The sequence below is a fragment of the Penaeus vannamei genome, chromosome 14, assembly GCF_042767895.1.
Source record: "Penaeus vannamei isolate JL-2024 chromosome 14, ASM4276789v1, whole genome shotgun sequence".
Classification (NCBI taxonomy): domain Eukaryota; kingdom Metazoa; phylum Arthropoda; class Malacostraca; order Decapoda; family Penaeidae; genus Penaeus; species Penaeus vannamei.
Window position 1 is genome coordinate 6,899,755 of NC_091562.1, and position 10,000 is coordinate 6,909,754.

The 10,000-nt window shown below is 50.5% G+C and overlaps 1 protein-coding gene across 6 annotated transcripts in view; it reads right to left on the reverse strand.

Moving 5' to 3' along the window:
• Khc-73 (Kinesin heavy chain 73) overlaps positions 1-10,000 on the reverse strand; it is a 303,968-nt gene that overhangs the window by 76,911 nt on the left and 217,057 nt on the right. For all 6 annotated transcript variants that reach the window (XM_070129695.1, XM_070129692.1, XM_070129694.1 and 3 more), the window contains exon 3: positions 2,579-2,745. In XM_070129695.1, coding sequence (XP_069985796.1) covers positions 2,579-2,745 — 167 coding nt within the window. The remainder of the gene's footprint in view (positions 1-2,578; positions 2,746-10,000) is intronic.

Sequence of the window (10,000 nt, forward strand, 5' to 3'; positions counted from 1 at the left end):
TCGGCACTCGGAGGTTGCGCTCGGAAGAGGTTGTTCTTGACTGCGGCCCGGAGACCAGCCGCGGCAGTCGGAACACCTGAGGGAACACCTATGGGAACACCTATGAGAACACCTGAGGGACACCTAAGGGAAAACCTGATGGAACACCTGAGGGAACCCCTAAGACAACACCTATGAGAACACCTGAGGGAACAACTACGAGAACACCTGAGGGACACCTGAGGGAACACTTGAACACCTGAGGGAACACCCAAGGGAACACCTGAAGGAACACCTATGAGAAACCTGAGGGAACAACTACGAGAACACCTGAGGGACACCTGAGGGAACACCTATGAGAACACCTGATGGAACACCTAAGGGAACACCTGAGGGAACACCTGATGGAACACCTAAGACAACACCTATGAGAACACCTGAAGGAACACCTATGAAAACACCTAAGAGAACACCTAAGGGAACATCTGAGGGAACACCTAAGACAACACCTGAAGGAACACCTATGAAAACACCTGAAGGAACCCCTAAGACAACACCTGAGAGAACACCTGAGGGAACCCCAAAGACAACACCTAAGGGAACACCTGAGGGTACACCTGATGGAACCCCTAAGACAACACCCGAGAGAACCCCTAAGACAACACTTGAAGGAACCCCTAAGACAACACCTAAGGGAACACCTGAATGAACCCCAAAGACATCACCTGAGGGAACACCTGATGGAACCCCTAAGACAACCCCTAAGACAACCCCTAAGACAACACCTGAGACAACACCTGAGAGAACGGCGGCGGCACCACCATCACACGCATCGCTCTCCGCGGAAAGGTAATAAACGTCGCCGGTTACGAGATCCAGGTAATTAGGCCGAGCAAGAAGCCTCTTTGCTCTCCGACGCTATTTAAGGTCATTAAGCGCCGAAAACTAATGGACTTGGTTAAGGTTCGTGGAGGAGGAGGAGGAGGAGGAGGAGGAAAAGAGAGAGGGAGGAGGAGGAGGAGGAAAAGAGAGAGGAGGAGGATGAAAAGGGAGAAGGAGGAGGAGGAGGATGAAAAGGGAGAGGGAGGAGGAGGAGGATGAAAAGGGAAAGGGAGGAGGAGGAAGAGGGGGAAAAGGGAAGGGAGGAGGAAGAAAGGGAGGGAGGGAGGAGGAGGAGGAAGAGGAGGAGGAAAAGGGAGAGGAGGAGGATGGAAAGGGAGAGGGAGGAGGAGGAAAAGAGAGAGGAAAGGGAGAGGCAGGAGGAGGAGGGAGGAGGAGGAGGAAAAGGGAGAGGAGGAAAAGAAAAGGAAAGGGAGGGGAGGAGGAAGAGCAGGATGATAAGGAGGAAAGGGGTGGAGGAGGAGGAGGAGGAGGAGGAGGAGGAGGAAAAGAAAGGAGGATGACCAATGCCTACCGGAAGGAATCCTTAGTAGTAATGATGATGGTTATGATTGTCATGATAATACGAACGATAATCACAGTGATACTAGAAAAAAAAATGTTCACAGTAGTGGCGGCAGCATTAATAATACTGATAACGAAAGATAGTGATGATAATAAGGAGAATAAAAAAAAAACAAGTGGTGAAAATAGAGATGGTGATGATAATAAAAGTAACAGTAACCAAAAACAGAAGAAAACAATAAAATATATATATAAAACACACGCAAAACATCTACATCAACATGTACAGTCTCCACCACCACTAAAATGAACCATCAAGCCCAAACACCAACTCAGGTCACCCCAAAATCCGGGTCACAGCGCGGTAGCTGGCTCGTTCGGTCCCTCCTCCGAATCTCCGGCGGGTAGAACCACGTGGGGAACCGTGCAAGAGAGAGATGGATAGTGCAGAGGAACCACGTGGGGAACCGTGCAAGAGAGAGATGGATAGTGCAGAGGAACCACGTGGGGAACCGTGCAAGAGAGAGATGGATAGTGCAGAGGAACCACGTGGGGAACCGTGCAAGAGAGAGATGGATAGTGCAGAGGAACCGCGAGGGAAAGGTGCCACTGCATATGGGTCCGGATCGCGGTCTCGAGGCCATGGGGGAGAAGCCCTTGGCACTGACCACGAGAAAAACTGTTCTCGCGACTATTTTCTACTCTTTTCTACTATTTTTTTTACTGCAAAGATGATGACGGCCGTAAATTAATGGGACGAGTAATGATAATGGCAGTGCTAGCCAAATGAAATTACGGCCGGTAATAAATGTCGCTGATAACAGTGTCATGATGAAACACATCCGGCCGGTTTGTTTTGCGAGACCCAATGAATATTCACAAACACGGACATGCATATATACATAGAAATAAATACACACCTGTCTATCAATCTGAAAGATATACATTTACCTATCTATCTACCCGGTTGATGCGCACGTCTAGACTGACAGATATGCATTTTTTCTTCACATAGGCATGCCCGTATTTATTAATATTAAGTGGGTCGGACCTCGCAGAATTTTAACAAACCGGCCGATCATCTCCACTGCAACCACAGCCCAAACCTCACCGCCCATCACCACCCCCGCCCACGAGAGCGAAGATCTGGAAGAGGAAAACCACGCCCACGAAGAGGAAAACCACGCCCACGTACCGGTCTGGCCGTAGGCGAAAATGCAGGCGTTGTAGCCCGTGAAGGCGTTGTTGAGGATGTCGACCCCGACGGCCGTGAAGACCGTTTCCTGCGTGGCGAAGGCGCTGCTCTCGACGGCCAGGGAGTCGAAGCAGTGGTCGAACGCGAACGTCTTGGGCTGCTTGCGGCTGCGGGAGGAAGGGAAAGGGGGTCACGGTGATGCCTTTGGAATGGGTCAGTGCTCACTCACTCACTCACTCACTCACTCTCTCTCTCTCTCTCTCTCTCTCTCTCTCTCTCTCTCTCTCTCTCTCTCTCTCTCTCTCTCTCTCTCTCTCTCTCTCTCTCCTCTCTCTCTCTCTCTCTCTCTCTCTCTCTCTCTCTCTCTCTCTCTCTCTCTCTCTCTCTCTCTCTCTCTCTCTCTCTCTCTCTCTCTCTCTCTCTCTCTCTCTCTCTCTCTCTCTCTCTCTCTCTCTCTCTCTCTCTCTCTCTCTCTCCCTCTCCCTCTCCCTCTCCTCTCCTCTCCCTCTCCCTCTCCCTCCCTCTCCCTCTCCCTCTCCCTCTCCCTCTCCCTCTCCCTCTCCCTCTCCCTCTCCCTCTCCCTCAGGCCCTCGACGCCTTCCCTTTGAGCTCCCTTAATTCCAGCCTTTGCGAAATCACTCCGCCATCAGACGGCACGAGAGGACACTTCATCTCCCCCAGGCACGCGATGCTACTGACACGTGGCGAAACGGCAACAGGGGAAGGAAATGATGATTAATAGTGATGATGATTGATAATAATCATGATGATGATGGTGACGATTGATAATAATAATGATGATGATGATGACGATTGATAATAATAATGATGATGACTGGTGATGAAGATGATGACCACGAAGACGAAGACAGTGGTGGTGGTGATCAGTATTATCATTATTTACATTACTGAAACAACAACAATAAAACAGACAGAACCATAACAATTCCATTAACAATAAAACCGACAGAACAAAAATGTCTCTCCCCTCCCTTCGTCTACACCCCCTCCCCCTCCCCTTCCCTTCCCTTCCCTTCCCTTCCCTTCCCTTCCGTCCCCTTCCCCTTCCCTCCCCTCCCCTTCCCTTCTCTACCCCTTCCCTTCCCTCCCTCCCCTCCCTCCCTCCCCTCCTCCCCTCCCCTTCCCTTCCCTTCCCTTCCCTTCCCTTCCCTTCCCTTCCCTCCCCTCTCCTCCCCTTCCCCTTCCCCACCCCTCCCCTCACCCGAATAAAACCCAGCAAAATACCCACATTAAAGAGGACAAGAAAACCTTCGAAAAGGGGGGCCGCCCATCTGTCTCTCGTCCAATACAAAATCTCGCCGCGTGCAGAGACGCCCGACGCCGCCTCAGCCCGTGCACGGAGTCTCGCCTTCCCGCTCGTCTTGCCAAAGGAGAACTGTCGCAACTCGCGCCTCGTGAGCATGGAAATAATAATAAATAATAATAACAATGAAAGAGAGTTCTGAGTGGACTTCTCGTCTCCTTCGAGGAACTCTCTACCTCAAGGGCTTAACAATCCTTAGAGGACAACAACAAAAAACAAAAGCAAAAAAAACAAAAAACATCAAACCAAAACGGAGTTCGACTCCAACCGAAGCTTTTTTTTCTTCTTTTCTCCGTTCCTTCTCCTTCTATTTCTCATTATTATTATTGCTATCATTATTATTATTATTATTATTATCGTTATTATTATTATTATCATTATTATCTTTATTATCAACACCATCCTTATTATTACTATCATTATCATTATTATTATTACCATCATTATTATCATTATTATCATCATTATTATTACAGTTATTATTATTATTATTTTCCGTCTTCTTCTTCTTCTTCTTCTTCTTCTTCTTCTTCTTCTTCTTCTTCTTCTTCTTCTTCTTCTTCTTCTTCTTCTTCTTCTTCTTCTTCTTCTTCTTCTTCTTCTTCTTCTCCTCCTCCTCCTCCTCCTCCTCCTCCCCCTCCTCCTCCTTCCTCCTCCTCCTGTTAGAGATACCAAGCTTTCCCAACGAAACGCCGAGATTCACGCCAGTCCCCTTCCTGAACACGTCCTCTCCTGCCTCGAGTCCCCCCTCCACCCCACCCCCCCACCGGCCCCACACCGCTGACTCCCCCCCCTCCCCCCGGCCCCGAACCGCTGACTCCCCCCCTCCCCCCGGCCCCGAACCGCTGACTCCCCCCCCCCGGCCCCACACCGCTGACTCCCCCCTCCCCCGGCCCCACCGCAGACTTCCCCCCTCCCCCCTGGCCCCGAACCGCTGACATCCCCCTCCCACCCCCACCCCCGTAACCAGCGCGGCTCCATCCCAGCAGTCATTTTCGCCGAGGCTGCAACATACAGCCGGTCCCTTTAAACGGATGCAACAGCGAGAGGAACGCGATAAAAAATGCGAGTCTGATTGCCAGGTGACAGGACAGGGGATGACGGGTACCGAGGCGGGGAGAGGGAGGAAAGGGGAAAAGGAGAGGGAAAAGGAAGGGAGAGAGGAGGAGGGAGGAGGAGGGAGAAGGAGGGAGAGGGAAGGAGGGAAGGAAGGAGGGAGGAAGGAGGAGGGAGGAAGGAGGAGGGAGGGAGGGGAGGAGGGGGGGAAGGAGGAGGGAGGGAAGGAGGGAGGAGGGAGGGGGGGAGGGAGGAGGGAGAGGAGAGAGGGAGAGGAGGAGGAGAGGAGAGAGGGAGGGAGGAGGGAGGAGGAGGAGGGAGGAGGGAGAGAGAAGAGAGGGAGGGACAGAGAGAGAGAGAGACAGAGACACAGAGAGGGAGAGGGAGAGAGAGAAAGAGAAAGAGAGAGAGAGAGAGAGAGAGAGAGAGAGACAGAGACAGAGAGAGGCGAGGGGGATGGAGAACAAGAGGGACGTTAGAAGGGAGGTGAGAGAGGAGAGGAGAGGAGAGGAGGGGAGGGGAGGGAAGATAAAAGAGAAGAGAAAAGAAGGAATGAGGGATGAAGAGACTGGACATGAGATGAGATGAGATAACAGGAGAGGAGAGGAGAGAAGAGATGAGAGGAGAAAGAGAGAGAGAGGAAGGCGGAGTGAGGACGAGGCCCTTGGGCAAGGAGCGAACACTAGACCACGAGAACCCTCCTCTGACTGACTCTCTCTTCCCCTCTCCTCCTCCCCTCTCTTTCTCCCTCCCGCCCTTACCCTCCTCTCCTTTTCCCCCCTTCTCTCTCCCTCTCCCCTCTTCTCTCCCTCCCCCACTCTCTCTCTTTCTCCTTCTCCCCCCTCTCTCTCTCACTCTCCCCCTCCCCCCATCTCTCTCTCTCTCCTCCCCCCCACTCTCTCTCTCTCTCCTTCTCCCTCCTTTCTATCACTCTCTTCCCTCTCCCCCTCTCTCTCCCCTCTCCCTCTCCCCCTGCTCCCCCTTCCCCCCCCCTCTCCTTCTCCCTCTACTCTCTCCACCCTTCCCCCCCCACCTCTCTCCTGGATAACCCCAACAAACTCCTCACGACCCTCTTCCCCTTTCACAGAGAAGGACACGCAAGACCTCTCTCATTCTCCTTCTCCCCCTCCCCCCTCACCCCCCTCCCCCGCCCTTTTCTTCTTCTTCTTCTCCTCCTGCTTCTTATGCAAATTCACGCGACGGGATTGAAAAGAATGTGCGTGTTTGTGTTTGCGAGTGCACAGGCCGGGCGATGCTCTCCCCCACCCCCAACTTCCCTCAAGCCCACCCCACCCCCCTCCTGGTTTTATTCATGTTGCTCGCGGATGTGTACATGGCATCGGGACTGGCTGGGACGCAAAACAAGTCCTTTTTTTCTCTTTTTTTCATCTTTTTTTTCTTTTTTTTATTTTTTTCTATTTTTTTCTTTTTTTCTATCTTCTTTTTTTCTTCTTTTGTGGATACCCCAGTTTTTTTTTAAATGAAAGCGGTATTTTCTGCCCCGTGCGAGGTCGTGGATGTCGCGTCAAAAGATGTCTTTGTTTACCGTTTAACAAAGCATTCACGTCAGATTTCTATGGCATTTGTTAATTGGCTGTTTGTATGCACGTCGATGAGGAAAATTAATGACACTAAGCGTGCCTCTCCAACTGTGGAAATAATTAAAAAACGTAATTGCATATCCATCAATTAACATGAATAATAATGACAAAAATGGCTATGATGATGACAACATCAATAACCTAAAAGCACTTACAGAGCGCATACCTCCGCCAGAGCAATAGCGCCAATGAGGCAGGGAAAATACTCACACTTGGAAGAATTACATTAAAATCACCTCTTTCTCAAGTACACAAGTGACGTCCATATTCCCTGCTCTCGCAAAACTAACGAATCCTTTAAAAAAAAATCCTGGATCCCGATCATGATCCGGATCGCCACCGAAATTTAATGGCAATCTAAGTTGGGCCGAGTTACACCTTTGGCAAAAAAAAAAAAAAATAAAAAAAAAAAATAATAATAATAAATAAATAATAATAATAATAATCATAGATATCTTCGCATAACTTTTTGCGTTATCCTGCTAACCAATTAGCCAACAAACTAAGCAACGCTAACAAAAACATAATTTCCTTGGCGGAGATAACACCACCACCAACAACAACAATAAAAATAATAATAATAATAATGTAATGATAATAACAATAACAACGATAATAATAATAATAATAATAATAATAATAATAATAATAATAATAATAATAATAATAATAACAATAATAATAGCAATAACAATAGCAATAACATCACCAGAAATAATAATAATAATAATAATAATAATAATAATAATAATAATAATAATAATAATAATAATAATAATAATAATAATAATAATAATAATAAAATCAATAACAACAACAACAAAACACATCATAAACCCCTCCTCGCCCACCTCAGCCGCATCGATGCCCCCCCCCCTCCCCCCCCCCCTCCCACCCGTCGGCGAGCGATCTCTGCGGCGACGAGGAGGAAATGCTCGACCGCGCGCGAGGTCCCACATACGTCTCAGAATCCATTGCAACTTGGAAGAAGTTAACACACCCAATTAGCAATAAACCAGCGCCTCCTCCTCCTCCTTCTCCTTCTCCTTCTTCTTCTTCTTCTTCTTCTTCTTCTTCTTCTTCTTCTTCTTCTTCTTCTTCTTCTTCTTCTTCTTCTTCTTCTTCCTTCTTCTTCTTCTTCCTCCTCCCTCCCTCCTCCTCCTCCTCCTCCTCTTCTTCTTCTTCTTCTTCTTCTTCTTCTTCTTCTTCTTCTTCTTCTTCTCCTTCTTCTTCCTCCTCCTCCTCTTCCTACCGACCCGGAACCCCGCAAAGTACACGGCATGCGTCGCCGAAGGAGGAACGCATTCGTGGTCCTCCGTCGGGGAATAAAAGCGAAGCCTTGGTGATAACTCTATCAGGTCTCCCTCTGAGTTTGCCCGTCAGGTGCCTTCTCCTTCTTCCTCCCTGCCCTCCGTCCCTCCAACCCTCCCTCTCCCTCTCCCTCTTCCCCGCTCTCCCTCTCCCTCTCCCCCTCTCTCCCTCTCCCTCTCCCTCCCTCCCTCTCCCTCTCTCTCTCCCTCTCCCTCTCTCTCTCGGAGGCGAAGATTCCGAGCCGGACTCCTCCCTCCGGCCTCCAGACGCAGGAGGCACCAGCGCACTGCACTCGCCCTCTCGCCCTCGCGCCCCCGCCCCCAAACGCTCGTAAACGCACGTATCCCGAGGAGGAAGCCATCGGAAAACCGTCAAGACCTCGTTGGTCGACATGCCGTGTTAGCGCCTCCTCCCTGCTCCTTGTTCCCTCCTCCCTCCTCTTCCCTTCTCCCTCCTCCCTTCTTCCTCTTCCCCCGTCCCTCCTCCACTCCTTCCTACCCCCCTCCCCCTCTTCCCTCCTTCCCTTCCCCTCTCCCTCTTCCCCAGTCCCCCTCCTCCCCCTCCTCCTCTTTCCCTGTCCCTCCCCTGCCTGCTCCCTCCCCCCTCTTCCCCCCGTCCCTACTCCCTCCCTCCTACCTTCTCCCCTCTTCCCTCCTCCTTCCTCCCCCTTCCTCCCTCCACCCTCCTCCTGCCCCGCGACGAGCCTCTCGACGACCTGTATTCCTCGTCGGGTCGGGCGAGCGTGGGAACCGCCCCCTGCCGCGCCATTCCCTTTGAACGCTGGAAAGGCACTTGGCCCTCGCTCGCCGCTGATGGCCCGCCCCCGGGAAGGCCTTTTCGATGCGGCCGATGATCCCCCCCGACCTCTCGGCGGGAAGTGGGAATTCCGGATTTGGGCTTTTTTTCTCTCTCTCCCTCTCTTTCTCTCTCTGTCTCTGTCTGTCTGTCTGTCTCTCTTCATCCCCTTCTATCTCTTCCTTCTTCTTTCTCTCTCTTCCCCTTCCCCTTCTCTCCCCTTTCACCCTTCTTTCCCCTCCCGTTCTCTCTCCGCTTCTCTCCCCTTTCTCCCTTGCTCTTTCCCCTTCCCTTCTCTCCCCTTTCACCCTTCTTTCCCCTCCCTCCTCTCTCCCTCTCCACCCCCCTCTTTCCCTCTGTTTCGCCGTATCCTCGCGACCTCCTCATGCCCAGCGCCCCCCCCCCTCACTCCCTTCCCACAAGAGACAACCACGTGTCCGATTCCTCGCCTTCGCAAACGACCAACGTCACGTCTTCACTCGCACGCCATTCACACCTGAAGTCGCAGCGCCCTCATCCCCAGGTGTTGAGTGTTTTTAAAAAAGGCAATATTTCCTTCCACTCGTAAACTGCATGGAGGTATTATTTATTATTATATTATATGAAAGCATTATTTAACCCTTATTCTGCTCGGCGATCCTTTCGTTACCACTGAGTTAGTTCACGTCTGATTTATTAACATTTCAGAGCAGTTGAAAGCCGCGTCGGTAAGGACGGTTTCAGGTTGCTATACGAATAATGACATGAATCTCTAGTAAAAAACACGTAAATATGAAAGATAAAAATATATATATATAAAATGAAAGATCAATGTTATGATTAACAACACGGTAATCACATGAAGATACGAGAACGAAAATAAACCAAACCTCCCCACAGCAACGTTTCATTTCCTCTCGAGCACCAAACGTTGCGCACGGACACCTTCCCGAAACAACAACAAAGGGCTTCGAAACAACAAACCAAACCGCTCCGAAGCCATCAGACCCACGACGCCTAGAAGACAAACAACCCGAGGAGAAACTACGCCCTGCCCTAAAATCCTACACAGAGCCAATATCGCCTCTTTAATCCCACAACCGAAGGATCTCAACCGTAATCCTGCACATTTTAACCCGTCAGGTACCCCCCCCTCTCCCCCCCTCCGTCGCTTCCGTCTGCCCCGAGTGGAGGCAATAACACTTATCGCTATCATGAGTGCCGCCGTTTCTCTTCCTGCGCCGCCTCTCTCTCTCTCTCTCTCTCTCTCTCTCTTTCTTTCGGTCTCTCTCTCTCTCTCTCTCTCTTTCGGTCTCTCTCTCGGTCTTTCTCTTTCTCTCTCGGTCTTTCTCTTTC